At 33.3% G+C, this 17,962-nt stretch overlaps 2 protein-coding genes across 2 annotated transcripts in view; one reads left to right on the forward strand and one right to left on the reverse strand.

Annotated features, from left to right (window-relative positions):
• Positions 1 to 4,141, forward strand: part of LOC120076780 (cyclic nucleotide-gated ion channel 1-like) — a 57,026-nt gene extending 52,885 nt beyond the window's left edge. The window contains exons 6-8 of the mRNA XM_039030693.1: positions 3,250 to 3,361; positions 3,451 to 3,693; positions 3,779 to 4,141. Coding sequence (XP_038886621.1) covers positions 3,250 to 3,361; positions 3,451 to 3,693; positions 3,779 to 4,141 — 718 coding nt within the window. The remainder of the gene's footprint in view (positions 1 to 3,249; positions 3,362 to 3,450; positions 3,694 to 3,778) is intronic.
• A 1,101-nt stretch (positions 4,142 to 5,242) lies between these two features.
• On the reverse strand, positions 5,243 to 9,572 carry LOC120070890 (spermine synthase-like). The gene is made up of 10 exons (XM_039022791.1): positions 9,239 to 9,572; positions 7,511 to 7,731; positions 7,342 to 7,386; positions 7,062 to 7,138; positions 6,846 to 6,968; positions 6,630 to 6,734; positions 6,416 to 6,488; positions 6,232 to 6,303; positions 5,755 to 6,074; positions 5,243 to 5,600 (listed from the first exon to the last, which is right to left on the reverse strand). Exons 2-10 carry the CDS (start codon positions 7,698 to 7,700, stop codon positions 5,484 to 5,486), a joined length of 1,122 nt encoding a protein of 373 aa, XP_038878719.1. The 5' UTR covers positions 7,701 to 7,731; positions 9,239 to 9,572; the 3' UTR covers positions 5,243 to 5,483.
• Between the last annotated feature and the right edge of the window lie 8,390 nt (positions 9,573 to 17,962).

Genomic DNA, 17,962 nt, shown 5'->3' on the forward strand with positions numbered 1-17,962 from the left:
TATTTAATCAATGTTTGAAGTAATAGCAATTTGATCATTGAATTATCTACTGGTTTATCACCAGTTTTAATCATGGAAAAAACATGCTAAAAAAAGACAGCATCTCTATATTCACATAGTGAATTATCACTAAACATATAAACCTATATACAACACTATTATTTGCATAACCAATGAAAACATAATCAAAAGTTTTAGATCATACCATTGGTTTCTTGGATTATGGATATGCTACCTTAGCTAAGCACCCCCTCACTCTTAAGTAATCCAAATTAGGTGGATAACCCTTCTGTAACTCGTAGGGAGTCTTATCCAGCTTTTTGTGAGGAAGCCTGTTAAGAATAAAACATGTCGAAAGCACAAACTCCCGCCCCCCCCCCCCCCATGTTATCGAATAATCTAGAACTTAATAATATAGCATTCAACATTTCTTTTAAAGTTCTATTTTTATGTTCTACTATGCCATTTTGGTGAGGTGAATACAGAGCAATTACTTCATAAATGATACCGTTTAATTTACCAAATTCTTTAAGAAAAGTGTCACTATATTCACCTCCCTTGTTGGATCTAATTCTTTTTATTTTTCCATCTAATTGATTTTCTACTTCAACTTTGAATTTCACAAACATGCTACTAGCTTCATCCTTTGATTTTAGAAGGTAAATTTTTGTATATCTAGAATAATCATCAACAAAAAATATATAATATTTTTTACCACCTCTACTCATAGTGTTTCTAAAATCTGCTAGATTTGTGTGAATTAGCTTAAGTAATTCTATACTATGTATTGTTATTGATTTGAAAGACTTTTTCACAAATTTTGCTTCTACACAAATTGGACATCTATTATTTTCATGTGAATCAGATACGTTAATTAGATGCAAATTTTTAAGCCTTTTAATTGATGCAACATTAGCATGTCCTATCTACCAAGCCACACATCAAGTGATTCAACCATATAAGTAAAACGAGAGGCATTTTCGTTCATAGAAATAGGAGCAGAAACAACATTCAGGACAAACAGACCATCAGACAGATATCTTTTACCAACAAAGTCACCATTTTTGGTGATGACAACCTTGTCAACTTCAAACACAATTCTAAATCTTGCTTTGTTCAACAAACTCCCCGATACCAATTTCCTACGCAAAGAATGAACATACAGTACATCACTAAAGGATAGAGTTTTTCTTGAAGTAAGTTTCAATAAAATCTTCCCTTTCCCAAGAACATCTGTAGTTGTTGAATTTTCCATAAAACACTTTCGCCATTGTCGGTATCCCATTCGCCAGCAGTCGTGGAAAAGATCCCAGTTTGAGCAGAAATCTTTGATACACCAGTGTCCAGGATCCAATCAGACTTGTTCTTCACCAAATTTGCCTCCACGACCACTGTAACAATGATATCGTTCTCGACAACATTGGCCTATGGGACTGGTTTTGCAGCAGCAAAATTTTGATCTGGCCTTCCCTTTCGCTAGGTGCACTAGTAAGATTTATGTCCGGGTTTCCCAAAGACAGAACAGATCACTTTGAATTTCTCTATTTGTCCACCAACGGCCTTAAATTGACCCTTCTGCGATGTCTTTGCATTTTGTTTCCCTTTGTTTTTGAATCCGTCAACAAGGTTAGCATTAACCAAATTAATAGATAAAAAATTTAGCTTATCTTTTTGTCTATTGGTCTCTTCAGTGTTCATATGACTAATCAACTCCTGCAGCATCAAATCTTTCTTTTTGTGCTTCAACTGGTTACAATAGTCACTCCAAGATGGTGGAAATGTTTCAAGCAACACATTTGCTTGAAGAACCTCGTACATCTTCATGCCTTCGGACAAAACATTGGACACTAAATTTTCATACTCGTGAACTTGCTCCATCACTTGTTTTTCATCCAACATCTGGAACTGCGGCCACTTGCCGACTACATACTTTCTTCTGCCTACATTGTCACCTCCATATCTGGATTCTAGGGTATTAGGGTATTCCAAATAACATATGTAGATTTTTGGATGACGAACAGATCAAATAAAATTTTTTTCATGTGGTTGAGCAGATTGTTGCAAACAATTTTGTTGCCCTTCTCGAACTTGTCAGCATCAATGGTGAGAACTGGATTAGTAGTGGCTTCCATGGAGGTTGTCGAGTCAGTAATGGCAGTAGCATCATTGGAAGACGTCGGATCTGGCATGGTAGTAGCATCCTTGGATTTGTCAAGGCTTTCCATGGTGAGAACGTAGTCTACCTCCAACTACTCAAAGAAGATAGCAGCTTCTTGGACGAGCAGCGATAATTGGCTCCGTCGAGTGGCTCTAACTTGGACAGATCTAGGAGAACTTTTTCAGATTTGATCGACATAGATAAAATTTTGTCAACTTGTTAGACGTTGACGGATCCGGAAGGTAGTTGTGGTGTCATGGAAACCACTGCCTTGAAAGTAAATTTGGCACGATTGTGGTACGAATCGTTCTTGCCGGTTGCTTCCCAAGGTTAACACAACGCCCCCTTTCAGATGTGCACTCGTCGGATGGAGGGTTGGAATCACATCGAGAGAAGTGTGCTCAGAATCGAAGGAGAAGAACAGTGAAGAAGAGAAAATTAAAACAGGGATGCAAAGAACTGATTTTCCAGATTTGGGGACTTTGGTTTTGTAAAGCTATCAAGAGGAAGAAGGAGGTCAATGGTCATAAACGTTTAGAAAATAATAAATTCAGTTTTGGAAAATAATTGCATCATAGAAAACCCCAAACATTTTTAAAACAACTAACATTTAAAATTTTGTAAAAAGTTAAAAAAAAATGGAATAAAACTATTTTCGTTTTTAAACGTTTGGAAGATAATAAATTTTGATCTGGAAAATAATTGCATCATTAAATGCCCCAAACGTTTTTAATGGTGGCACATGTTGGTGAAAGGGTCATACTTCTACCACCAACACACTTTTACGAGTTCCTAGAAGTGGTCTTCTATATATACCATCTACCCACTCTTTAATTCTCTAATGTAGGACAAATGAAAGGTACTACTCCTGCCTTTGTGGGCCTTGGGCCTAAAGTGTATATGGACATTCTTAACGGAATTAACTTTCAAAAGTAGCATTTTTAAATAACACTAATTAACTTTTGTTTTTTGAATTTATGAAATCACCTTTTCTATTCCAAAACTCTCATCTGGGACAAAATAGCTTCGTAGTTTAAAAGATAATGAGATGTGATAGTATCATCTCATGTCTGATTAAATGTAATTTGCAGCTCATTTGGTTCAAATCTGAAGACGAGTAGCTATTCATGTGAAAACATCTTCGCGGCTCTCGTTACCATTGTTGGGATCCTTCTAGTTGTTTATCTTATCGGCAACTTGCAGGTTTGTTAAAGATCTTCTGATCCAATATATCAACCTCCTTTCTAGAGTTGCAAAGATATTCACTTGAAACAGGTGCTTTATTTAAACAGGTATATCTGCAGTCCGCAACTTCAAGATCAGAGGAGAGACGAAGGATGATGCAAAACAAAGACTTTGAATTAAAATCCTGGATAAAAGAATACGAACTCCAGGAGGAGGAGAAAGAAATCTTGCAGTATGTGAGAGACAAGTTCGAGGGAAAAAATGATGTCAATTTGAAAACACTGCTCGACGTGTTTCCACCTCTATTTGTTGAGGACATAAAGAGAAAACTTTGCTTGAATATCCCGAGGGTGAGTTTTGCTTGGTATATTTGTAAAGTAACTTGGTAGAATAGAAACTTAACAAACAACCATGAATGGTTGATTGCAGGCTGAGTTTGGTAATGTTGACGATGAGAAGTTAGAAAAGATCATCAAATATATGAAGCCAGTGGTTTTTGCAGAGCAGAGCTATATTATTCAAGAGGAGGAGCCTGTCGAGCAGATACTATTGTTCACGAAAGGTACTGCATTGGCATTTAGCAGGGAAACTGGAACTGTAAAAGCGACAAAGATGTTTGTAAAAGGTGATTTGTTTGGGCAGTCGCTACTGGAATGGGCAGCGACGAATGGTATAGTAGATGAAATCCCTTTGTCCCAATGGACTCTCAAGACTGAGACCCAGATGGAAGCCTTCGCCATTAAAAGGCTGCCGATCCACAATATCATAAGGAACACAAATACATTTAGGTTAAATTAAAAGTTCAAATCTCTTGAACTTTTATGTTCGTGTTCCTATGTCAATGTCATAAACTCTAAAACGTGTCTTTTGAGTTTTGACAAGTTCTCCTTACACATTTTTTATTTTTAAATTTTGAACTGTCTATGTAATATGTGCTTTGATTTTTAATTGTGCCTAATAATAGAACAGGTCCTTAATCTATTCAATCTTTTTTTTTCATTATACTATTTTTTTATTTGGCAAAGGTATAGATTGATCTCGTTTTAATTTGCATAAATATATAATCAAAAGAATGAAACTTGAAATATTTACTAAACATTTTTTCTAAATAGAAATAAGTTTCTTTAAAAACAAAACATTATATATGGGAAATTGTTTTAATTAATAAAATTATTTAAAATATTTTCAAATATAGTAAAATTTCACGGTCTATCAATGATAAAGAATGATAGACATCTATCAGTGTCTATTAGTGATAGATAATAGTAGTCTATCAATATTTATCACTGATATTGAGTAACATTTTGCTATATTTGTAAATATTTTGATTCATTTTACTATCTTTGAGGAAAACATTTATATATTGATTTAGTTTTCAACATTGATTATAAAAATTTTAAAAAGAAAAAAAAAACCGTTGAGAAACCCAGAACCTCCAAGGCACCGATGTGCTAAAAGCATAATACATTGTTTTTTAATATTGTCATACAATAATAATTTAAGGGAAATACCATTTTTTTTTTATGTTTTTTATATTGTCATACAATAATAATTTAACAGAAATACCTTGTTTTTTATATTATGATACAACAATAATATTTGTGGCCTTGTGCTAAGTCTGGTTTAATGACAGGTTATTATTCCCATTGGAACTTTCAAATGGTTCTTACGAATGTTTTCATTTTTCTACTTATTATAGAGTATAATTTTGTCCATGAATGTCCTCTGTTCTCTTATCAAATGCAAATCCTATCATGTCCCATTGTATTTTTTTCCCCAAAAAATAACAAAATAATTAAAAATAAGAGGAAAAGGGAAGTTTAATCCAACACAGTGATGTACCATGCGTTACAAGAACCAAAGACCTGAAATCATTGATACTTGTTGCAAAAATCCCACTGTTATATAAATTTCCATTTTTTATTAATTGGAAAATGATTTCATATTTCTTTTTCCTTTATTTATGAGCTAATTGGCATACCAATCAGCTATGAAAAAAGCAACAAAAAGACTAACAAACCTGAATTATTAAATAGTCATTAACAATGCCCTCAGTACACACAGTAGAGACGTCTCAACCACTCCAATACTTTTATGTATACACTGAAAAATGCCCATCTACACCTTGAGAAAAACCATTTCAAATAATGGCTACTTGGGATGAAATGCATCCATTTTTACCTGAAGCTGGAGCGTCGCTAAGCGCCTGCACCTCCCTTTTGAGAAAGGATGGCAGTGCAAAAGCAGCCGAATGCATCTGTTGGAATGCCAACCATTATTATTAGCATCAACACAAAATGCAATCAAAATTATACTTCATGATATCAATGGCATCTTTAATATCGACATCGTATCGAATTTGAAACATATAGAGCGAATTGTGTTGGTTATTCAATCCACAATGTTGTTACCTCAGAATTATAGAATTTGAGTTCTCTTTTAGACTTGAGATGTCCCAACTTCTCAATGGGATTCACAGGATTCCTGAAATCAACTTTTGGTCCTTCTGTTGAACAGAGCAGAAACCCTATGACACCACTTGGATATGTTGGAACACTGGTCCATGCATAGCAAACATCCTTAAATGTTTGGCGACAAATTGATATCATGTCCTGAATAAGATGTGTATGCAGCCACATACTTTCAGCCATGTTACAGAGAACCCCACCGGGTCGTAATGCTTGAGCTATCGTCCGAAAAAATGGCATCTCCACCAGCTCTTGGGCAGGACCTACATTACCAAGACACCCCGGCTTGAAGATGAGTTGAGTTCACAAGCACAAGAACACAATTTTAAGGTTTCACTTGTCATAGTTATACTAAAAGATATGCATGTAGCTTGCAGAGTTGCACCATTTCTTTCTATCTGTTGCAATTCAAGAACTTACCAACAGGATCAGATGAATCAACAATGATGGCATCATACTTCCCTTGCTTTGCATTCCGAAGGAATTCAACAGCTGATATTACCAAGATAAAAAAAAAAAAAAAAAAAAAAAAAAAAAAAAAAAATTATACAGGAAAGAGGATAAGAAACAAATAAGAAACATGATGCTTTGACTTTCGACGTACCATCACCAACATGAAGGAGGACACGGGGGTCCTCAAAGCCAACAGCCAGTTGGGGAAAATACTTTTTTGATACCTAGCATACAAGAATGCAGAGAAACAAGCAATTACATAACAGCAAAACTTTCAAACATGCCAAAGCAACAAGTTATATGACACTGAACATATTATACAATTTGCAATATGTCGTCTAACGAACATTTCTCTGCGTACTTACATCAATGACCATCTTATCTATCTCACAAATGTCAATATGTTCCACCGAGTCATGGCGGGAAATTTCCCTCAGAACTCCCCCATCACCTCCGCCAACCACCAGAACCTACATAATGCAATTTTACCTCATAAAATGGTGCCAAAGTTGGAGGAGAAAACAAAATTTCCTAGTAAGAGATAGGATTGGTGCAGAATCAGTTTGTTTTAGAGGACTAACGGATTTTGGGGATGGGATTGAACAAAGAGGAAGATGTGCTATCATTTCTTGGTAGGCACATTCATCTTTCTCTGTCAGTTGAACAATGCCATCAAGAACAAGGACTTTCCCGTATGATGCAGACTGTAGACAAATACACACAAACAAATCAGGTATTGATCAAGAGACCAAGGCAAAGGATTTGAAGAGAAAAAACATCGGCTTTGAGTGTCGTACCTCAAAAACCATAACTTCCTGGTACTCTGACTTTCCTTTAAATAGTATATTCTCTACTTGCAGAGCATGTGCTTCTCCTGAAAGGGTTGACAAATTACATCAACTTGTGAAATGCAGAAATTTGATGTGTCACTCACTTGTGTAATGTACGTTAACAAAGTTTCAATGTTGCAAAAATGTCATGAACTGTTATTATGAACTTTCAATTCCTCTTCCAGAATGAAAGATTCCACAACATGAAAATGAGACCATTAACAAGAAACATAAGAAAAGCACTCACCCGGCCACATTGGGTTGTTGAAATAAACTTTCTTGCATGCTTTATCTGCAACGAAAAAGAAAACAGGAAAAAAAACATGTGTAAATGGTGTTAATTAGCCACATGGTAAGCCGCAGTGTCTAAAGTAGAAACAGTAGCTTCAGAAGGTGATAAAAGAAAAGGGTATTACCAGAGCCAGACTGAAATTCCGAAAACCATCCAGAAACAACAGTTGAATGGCATTGAGCCTCAAGCTCAGGGTCTGACGTCTTAGCCTTCGAGCAACAAGAAGGAATGGCCTTCTCTGAACCGTTCCCATTAGTCACCTTCCCATCCTTGATCTTCTGGCATTCCAAACTTCTTCCTGTGACGTCCTCCATGTATTATCTCTTTCTCTTCTGTCTCCAGCCTCTGGAAAATCAAGAATAATGCATCAGAAAGATGGAGAAAGAAAATATGCATACAAGAAATTTTTTTGAGAAATTCATGCTCTTCTACCAAGTCATAGATTACAAATTTTGAAAGCATTTGCACCTTTACTTTCTGTAGATTCATGATTTCAGAGAAAGAAATAGAAAACGGCATTGGACGAATGAAATTGCAGAACATATCACTTTTTTGTAAGTTTCTTAGCTGTTGGACAAATACATGTCATCACCAACTAATATCCCTTGTTATACACCATCAAGAAAAGACAAATTATTTACGAAGAAATCCTAATAAAATAAGCTCGAAGAAAAATCAACGGTAAAAAACAAAGGTTCAGCACAAGTTGTGTAGAAAGTAGTTCAGCATAAAGAGCTGCCATCCATCTAGTTAGTTGCAGCACTTCTGCTATAAGTAGAAGAACTTTACTGTAACCAACATCGAAACTCAATTAACACAGTCACACATCTTTTTCTATAGTGCATAATGCAAGGCTTTTGATCACAAAAACCTGAAAATTTACCCGAGTGAAGAATGCCATCAGACTTATGTTAAACGAGTAATAGAGAAAATAAATGATCTCTTAGTAACTTTTGAAGTTCTTCCAGGTTCAGATCAGAATTTACTATACGAACAAGTTGGTTTTTGCTTCATTACTAGGACCAGCAAATTCATCAATTCATATGAGAAGATGGGAAAAAATTGACAAGGACAAAGGAAGAAGTTTCACAAAGCCAGATCAAGAAAAATAAGCAAATCATATGCCTGAATTGAAATCCATCAGAACAAAAAAGTTTCACACTTGGGATGAAAAGAGAAAAATAAATACTTAGAAATGGAACCGAAGCACATAAGTATCTTAATACAGGCAGTGAAGTACTATTTCCATAAGCCAGGACTGTTTATCAGAAAACTCATGTAGCTCAACTAGAATTAAGGTCCAATATAATAAGAAGTTCATTTTAAAATTAAAAAAAAAGGTCTAAACCCCCCACCGTCTTTCAGTTTCACCAGTAAATCAGACATAAACTAATGTTTACAAGTCAGTCAAGAAATGCAAGATGGAAAACAAAGTTGCCATTCGCCAAACCACAAAGGGACAAAATAAGGAAACGTGTATCTCTATCTTACACAGAACGACTAACAAAATAGGCCAAATCCAAATATTTCCTTCCATCTATAATTTCAGCTCTAAAAAAAGTGCTGAAACTTCCTAATTTTGTTCTTTTCCTGAAAGTCTGCAAGGTTAGGAAATGACAAGATTATGAACTGGCCACTTCGAGATCTTTCTGATGGAAACTGAAAACAAACAAAACCCAGAACCCCAACATTAATGATCAAAGTTATCGAAACCCCATTTCAGGAAATACGTACAGAGCATCAAAAACAGAAGGGAAAACGGAAGAGACGGCGAGCATAGGAACTAGAACGGAACAGAGAAAGAAAACAAGAACAAATTGAAACGGAAAAAGAAAAGGGGTTAAAATATTACATTGAAGAGTTGGAAGAAAAAATGAGAGAGCCCCAAGTCGGTAGTGAGAAATTTGTGTCCCTGTTCGTCAATGGCAGAGAAGAGAAGGGCTGAAGCTTGGGTTTGCCCAAAAATGGCGTTGGCTTATATAAAAGAATGTGCAATGGGATAAAACGAACACTAAATTTGACCACAAAAACACAAAACAATGTTTATTTTAATCTGCAAGCCAAGCTCTGCCCACAAAATCAAAATTGGGTTTTACAACTTTCGTTTTAACAAGTACGAATTCTACTCGAATGAATGGAACTTTTTCTTTTTCTCCACCCTCCTTTTTCGTTCCACTCTGTTGCACTGCACAGTCTTCCATATGTCCTACTCAAATTATATGTAATTTTTTTATACACCCTTTTAATTATTTTTTAATTAATCAGGGGATCCATGTTTTTATTTTTTTAATTATTTATTTTCAACATTTTTTTAAATATTTTTCTTTCCATTTTTTTAAATATTTTTCTTTCCAGTCAAGTCGTAATTTTTTTAATGTTAAAATACTATTTTTAATTTTAACCATAATTAAAATTTCGATAGGCTCAAAATTTTAATATGGGTAATTTCAATTTAATTTTCATCGATATTTATTTCATAGGTAGGTGATTATCATGGATTGAACCTTTGATCTATTAGTCATTTTTTGATCATCATGGATTGAACTTTTGATCTATTAGTCAATTATTGAGACTGTCCCTTTTATACCATCAGGTCAACTATGATTGTTAAAATAAGTAAAAACTAAAATTAGTTAAATTATAATATATTTTTCATAAAATTTAATTCAATGTGTAAATATATTTTTAAAATTGTTGTTTTCAAATATAGAAAAATAAACCAAAATATTTATAAATATAATAAAATGTCACTATCTATTATTGATAGACATGGATGGATAATGAAATATAATGATAGATACGGATACACATTGATAGACTACCATCATCTATCACACATTGATAAATATCTATCAATATTTATCAGTATCTACTAGTGATAGACGATAATAGTCTATCAATATCTATTAATAGACGGTGATATTTTATTATATTTAAAAATATTTTGAACAATTTTACATTTAAAACAAACTTTCTTTCTAAAATGTTTAAAAAATGATAATAGATAAAAACAAATTAAAATTAAAATTAAGCAAACTTTAAAGTCTATTGACAAAACTAATATTTTAATATTTTAATACTGAAAGAGTTGTCAAGTGGTAATCTTGCACGTTAATCAAGGTTAACTTTCTTTTAGAATGGAAACTTTGGAAAACAAAATTAGAATATTATTTATTCTTTTTCAATTTAGCATATTTTCAATAAATAAAATACATATTATCCTTTTAAATATATTCTCTTTTAAAGTCGAGCTTAAATCTCTCAACTACGGAAAGATGGATGGATGCCTGCAGAAACCCACAAATATATATAGGACAACGGTAATACGAATATGGAAAAAATATAATATAATAATAAATAAATAAAATATCATTTAAAATAAAATAATTAAAATTATAAAATTGGAGAATAGTAAATTTAGTAGAATTTGAGGTGAATTTCTTATCAATGGGTGTGTGGTTTTAAGATCTACTAAATGTCATTATTTATAAGCAAAATGACAAGTAGAATGGGGACTTACATGGATACCAAACATGAATAGCTACAAGGCATATGAACAATATGAAGGGTGACACATGACCTTTGGGACACTAAGCAATGAACTTCTAAGTATTATTATAATATTCATAATACTCCTCCTTAGATGCCCACACACACACACACATATATATATATAATATGTCTCGTTAAAATCTTACTAGAAAAAATTCAATAGGAAAAACCCTAACGAAGGAAAAAAAAAGTACATATCTCATGTAATATATACTCATACAAGAATATAATATATTTACTCCCCCTCGTGAAAACATCAATTAAAATCTCTGAGTCGTCGAATTCTAATGTTGTGTACCAATTTTTCAAAAGTTGCGGTTGGTAATGCCTTTGTAAATAAGTCTGCAAAGTTATCTTTTAAACAAATTTGTTATACAGTGATGTCGCCATTTTCTTCAAAATCACGAGTGTAGAAAAGCTTCAGTGAAATATGCTTTGTTCTATCTCCTTTAATATATCCTCCTTTGATTTAGGCTAGGTAAGTTGTGTTGTCTTCGTATAATGTTGTTGGAGGGTTTTCATTAGAAGACAAGCCACATGTTTCACGAATGTGCTGAGTCATTGATCTTAGCCATACACATTCTCAACTAGTCTCATGAATTGCAATAATTTCAACATGATTTGAGGAAGTGGCCGTTATGGTCTGTTTCACCGATCGCCATGATATAGCAGTTTCTCCACATGTGAATAGATAACCTGTTTGAGATCTAGCTTTGTGCGGATCAGGTAAATATCCAGAATCTGCATAACCAACTAGATCAAAACTTGATCTATTTGAATAAAACAAACTCATATCGATTGTTCCTCAGAGATAATGGAATATATACTTAATTCTATTCCAATGTCTTTTTATAAGAGAAGAACTATATCTAGCTAACAAATTTACTGAAAATGCAATATCTGGCCTTGTATTATTAGCAAGATACATAAGTACACAAATTGCACTACGTTATGGTACTTTAGGACCAAGAATTTCTTCATTATCTTCTCGAGGTCGAAATATATCTTTCTTTATATTAAATGAACAAACTTCTATTGGAATATTTAATGGATGTGCTTTGTCCATATAAAATCTTTCTAAAATTTTTCCTGTATAAATTGACTGATGAATAAATATTTCATCGGCTAAATGCTCAATTTGAAAACCAAGGCAAAATTTTGTTTTTCCAAGATCTTTCATCTCAAATTCTTGATTAAGATATTCTATTGCTTTTGAAAGCTTTTCAAGAGTTCCAATTATATTCAAGTCATCAACATATACAGTTATAATAGCAAATTCCTATTGTGATTTCTTTATAAAAACACATGGACATATTGGATTATTTTGATATCATTCTTTTCATAAATATCCACTCAGTCGATTGTACCACATCCATTCTGATTGTTTCAATCCATATAGTGATCTCTATAACTTTATTGAATACCATTTCCGGGAATTTGATGTATATGTTTCAGGTATCTTAAATCCTTCTGGGATTCTCATATAAATATCATTATCAAGAGATACATATAAATATGCTGTGACTACGTTCATAAGATGCATATCCAGACTTTTATACACAGTCAAACCACTTAAATATCTTAGTATGCATCCACCACTGGAGAATATGTCTCCTCGTAATCAATACCTAGTTTTTGTGAAAAACCTTGAAAAACCTTGTGCAACTAGTCTTGCTTTATATTTTGTGACCTCATTATTTTCATTTCTTTTTCTTACAAATACTCATTTATATCCCACAGGTTTGATACCTTATGGTGTTCGAACTACTGGTCCAAAAACCCGACATTTTAAAAGTGAGTTTAACTATGCCTCGATTGCTTCTTTCCATTGAAGCCAATCTTTTCTATGTCGACATTCTTCAACAGATTTTGGTTAAGGATCCTTATTTTCAGATATAATATCAAGAGAAGTATTATACGCAAAAATGTTGTCAATAATTACATTAGTACAATTCCATCTTTTTCCTGACATAACATAGTTTATTAAAATCTCATTATTATCTTTAGGTATTTTACCTTCCTCACTAGTCATGTCGAGGATTTCTTCATGGGTATTTACATCCTCAACCAAGATTTTTTTACTATTAATTATTTTTCATTTTCAAGGATTTTTATCTTTGGAACTCACTGGTCTACCACGCTTCTGGCGTGTTCCATACTCATTAGTGACAACTTGTTGTGTTGGGATATCATTTTTTGATGGAACATTTGCAGTTGGTATATACGACTTAGTTACTTTCTTTGCATCTATAAATGCATCTGGTAATTGATTTGCTATATTTTGCAAATGAATTATCTTCTGAACTTCAAGTTCACATTGATCTGTATGAAGATCTAAATGAGACAATAATGATGCATTCCATGTAATTTATTTTTTCAATTTCTTAATTTATCCCCTTAATGTTGGAAAATTTGTCTCAATGGAATGACAATCAGCAAATCGTGCAGTAAATACATCATCCGCCAGGGGTTCAAGATATTTCATAATTGATGGGGAATCATATCCAACATATATTCCTAACCTCCTTTGAAGACCAATCTTAGTGCGTTATGGTGGAGCAATTGAAACATATACTACACACCCAAAAAATCTCAGATGGGAAATATTTGGCTCATGACCATAAGCTAATTGTAATGGCGAGTACTTATGATAAGCTACTGGCTTAAGCGTACAAGTGATGCTGCATGGAAAATAGCATGTCCCCATCCAGATGAAGGAAGCTTAGCTCTCATAAGTAATAGTCTTGCAATTAATTGCAAACATTTTATAAATGATTATACTAAACCATTTTGTGTATGAACATGAACTACAGGATGTTCAACATTTATCCCAATTGACATGCAATAATTATCAAAAGCTTGGGATATAAATTCACCAGAATTATCAAGACGAATGGTCTTAATTGTATAATCAGGAAATTGTACTCTCAACTTAATTATTTGAGCAAGTAATCTTGCAAATGAAAGATTTTGACTTGATAATAAACACACGTGTGACCATCTACTGGATGCATCTATATCAATACCACAAATATCTAAATGATCCACTTAGTGGGTTAATGAGTCCACATATATCACCATGAATCTGTTCCAAGAATGCAGGTGATTTAGTCCCCACTTTAGCTGGTGATAGTCTAATTATCAATTTTCCTTGAGAGCAAGCATCATATGATAATTCATTAGATTAAAGAATCTTCTGGCTCTTCAATGCATGTCTATTTGAATTCTCAATAATTCTCCTTATCATTATAGATCATGGATGACCCAATTGGTCATGCCAAATTGTAAATATGTCTGGATTCATGAACTTCAGGTTCATTGTTGCATATGTTTTAATTACTCGTATATGAGTATAATACAATCCATAAGATAAAGCTGGCAACTCTTCCAATATATGTTTTTAATTTGAGATAGTGGATATGATATATAGATATTCCACATTATTTTTACTATCTGTCTCAATATGATAACCATTGCAATGTATATCTTTAAAACTTAGAAGATTTCTCTTTGATTGACTCGAGAACAATGCATTGTCAATTGTAAATTTTGTTCCTCTAGGAAAAATAATATTTGTTTTTTCAAAACCTTCGATCAGGTTCGAACCTGATATCATATTGACTTTTGTTTCCAACATTGTCAATTTGGAAAAATATTTTTTACTTGTAAGTATTGTATGTGTAGTTGCACTATCTGTTAGACATAGATTTTCTTTGCTCATTTTTTAAACACCCAACATATGAAAATGATCCATGTTTCTTCATTAAAAGAAAGTAATTACAATAACAAAAACAACACTTAAAATATTAAAAGTTACTAAAATAAAACATGAAGATAGATAAAAAAAAGAAAACAATAACATTAAGTCTAGATATTCTCAAAATCAAAAGAAATACTTGATATCCCATCAATTATGCCAATGTTATCTTCAGGAGATTCAAAGAAGCCCCCCACATCCAAATTTGTCATATGGGATAAGTCAAATATATCATTATTCTGGTATGCAAAATTTGCTTCCACATTTTTCCCTTTTTCCTTCAGGGAGGCTTGATAGAGGTCAACTAAGGGTTTTGATATACAACAGGTACGTGACCAATGACCAGTCATTTCATATCGGAAGCATTTATTTTCAAAATTTTTTGAACTCTTATCTTGTAGATCTTTTCTTTTGTGATCATCATTTTGTGTGGTTCTTTTGAAATTTGAATGATTAAAACGACCACCATGAAAATAATAATTATTTCTTCCTCTGTCACGACCTCGACCTCGACCTCGACTACGATTATTATTAAAATTCACAACATTCACTTCAGGGAATGGTGTTGTTCCCGTTGGTCAAGATTCATAATTTTTCATCAATAACTCGTTATTTTGTTCGGCCACGAGAAGATATGAAATTAATTCAAAATACTGTTTAAAATCTCTCTCGATATTACTGCTGTAAGAGCATATTCGAGATATGAAATGTAGGAAATGTCTTCTCTAACATATCAACATCAATAATTTTTTTCCCGCATAACAATAGTTTTGAACTGATTTTAAATAATGCGAAATTGTAATCAATTATTGATTTAAAATCTTGTAGCCTCAAATGCATCCACTCATAACGAGCTTTAGGAAGAATAACTGTCTTTTGATGATCATACATGTTTTTCAAATTTTTCCACAAGATTTAGAGATCTTTTATTATAAAATACTCCAATTTCAATCCCTCGTAAATATGATGATGAAGGAAAATTATAGCTTTTGCTTTGTCCTGAATGAATGTCGTATTTCCTTCTTTAATTGTTTCTCTCAAGTTCATAGCATCCACGTGAATTTCGGCATCGAGCACCCATGACAAATAATTATTTTCATTAATGTCAAGGGCTGCAAATTCTAATTTTATAAGATTTGTCATGGCAACATTTTAGGACCTACCTTTAGCGGAGAAAACGATAGGAGCTTGTGCTAATAACGTGTTGTGAAATTAAGGAGCACAACAAAAACACGGATATGGAGAAAATATAATATAATAATATATTTATACAACAATAATAATAAATAAAATATAATTTAAAATAAAAACTAAAATCATAAAATTGGACAATAGGAAATTTAGTAGAATTGAAGTGGATTTCTTATTGGTGTGTGATTTTAAGATTCATCAAATACCACTATTTATAGGAAAAGTGAATGTAGACTTACATGGACACCAAACATGAACAACTACAACGCACATGGACAATATGAAGGGTGACACATGAATTTTGAGACACTAAGCACTGGACATCTATTTATTCTTATAATATTCATAATAATAAACATTTTGAAGAGTTGATTTTCTTACTTTTTTTATAATACTAGTAAAAGAAAAACATTGAGTGTAATGTATGTGAAAGTTCATAGCTTTAAATTTTTAAAAAAAAAGTAGTGTAAAAATCTAATATTTCTCGTTATATAAGTTATTTAGAATAAATTTAAAATGAATTGCATGTAAATTTAGAATTATAAAATGTAATTTTATAAGGTAATATTGAAAAATTAAATGATTATGTTTTATATTGAGTTCAGTTGGAAATATTAATGTACTACACTGAGATATATTTTACAGAGAAGTAGAGGATATATATACAATATAAAAGAACTATAAATAGTCCCAAAAAAGGGCTCAACCACAACCTAAAGACTCTTTAACCACCTAGACTAAATATACATTAACACCCTCCCTCAAACTTAAGGTGGTAAAGTAGGAATCAACTTGAGTTCGCTAAGTAGTAGGAGGAAGCAGTCGGGGAATAGAGCTTTGGTGAAAATAGCGACAAATTGCTTAATAGCAGAAACAACTCGCAAAAGAAGAGTATTACTCTGAAGATGATGCCAAACAAAATGACAGTCATTCTCGATATGCTCGACGCGCTTATGAAAGAATATCATTGTGAGCAATCTGGATGGTGATGCGATTGTCACAGTGAAGGATAGTGGTAGACGACTGAGGAATTCCCATATCAGAAAGAAGCTAATGGATCCATAATAACTCGGATGTAGCATCAGCCAGGGCGTGATATTCAAACTCCATACTAGAATGAGAAACAACACTCTGTTTCTTACTCCGCCAAGAAAAAAGAGAGTCACCAAGATAGAAATAATAGCCTAAGGTAAACCGCCGGTCAGTAGGATCACCAACCCAATCAACATTAGAGTAGCCAGATAATACCAGTATGACTGGGATGAGAACTGAAGGCCATGTCCTAGAGTTTCCTTGATATAATGAAGAATATGAAAAACAACAGTAAAATGAATGGCTTAAGGGGCAACCATGAATTAATTTACAATGTGAACAACACATGCAATGTCAGGATGAGTTATTGTTAGATATAAGACTACCAACAAGTTGACGGTAGGGATTGGCATCTTCGAGGGGAACGCCATCAAACAGAGTCAGGCGAACATTAGGGTCGAGTGGTATTTGGGATATAGCAGAGTCAATGATTCCGAAGTGCACCAGTAAGTTCGAAGCATACTTCGCTTGAGACAATGAGTAACCAGCGGAGCTCATTGATACTTCAAGACCAAGAAAGTAACTAAGGTGCCTCACATCCTTCATCTCAAAGTACTCCTCAAGATAGTGTTGCAGATCAGAAATAGGCTGAGGATCATCCCTAGTAATAATCATATCATCAACATACAAGAGGAGGAGAACAATACCATGATCCATCTGATGTGTAAAAAAAGTTGTGTCATGAGAACTGGACATAAACCCAAGCTTAACAATGGTTAAATTGAAAGTTGCAAACCAAGCCTGCGAGGCTTGTTTCAACCCATACAATGTTCGACAAGTGAGACACACCTTTTAAGAATGAAGAGATACACTTGAGGGTGGTTGCATATAGACCTCCTCAGATAATGCCCCATCAAGGAAAATATTCTTGACATCCATCTGAAAAAAGAGCCATCATTTGGCTGCTGCAAACGACTAAGAGACTCTGAACGAATATCAACCAGGCCACATGGGCAAAGGTTTCTTCATAATCAATCTTATATT

The sequence above is a fragment of the Benincasa hispida genome, chromosome 1 (genome assembly GCF_009727055.1).
Source record: "Benincasa hispida cultivar B227 chromosome 1, ASM972705v1, whole genome shotgun sequence".
NCBI classification, from domain to species: domain Eukaryota; kingdom Viridiplantae; phylum Streptophyta; class Magnoliopsida; order Cucurbitales; family Cucurbitaceae; genus Benincasa; species Benincasa hispida.

Coding starts and splice junctions, on each gene's coding strand:
- LOC120070890 (XM_039022791.1), bottom strand. CDS start 7,700: ATGGAGGACGTCACAGGAAGAAGTTTGGAATGCCAGAAGATCAAGGAT. Junction 7,387..7,510: donor GGAATTTCAGTCTGGCTCTG/GTAATACCCTTT, acceptor TTTTCGTTGCAG/ATAAAGCATGCAAGAAAGTT. Junction 6,489..6,629: donor TAGATAAGATGGTCATTGAT/GTAAGTACGCAG, acceptor CTTGTATGCTAG/GTATCAAAAAAGTATTTTCC.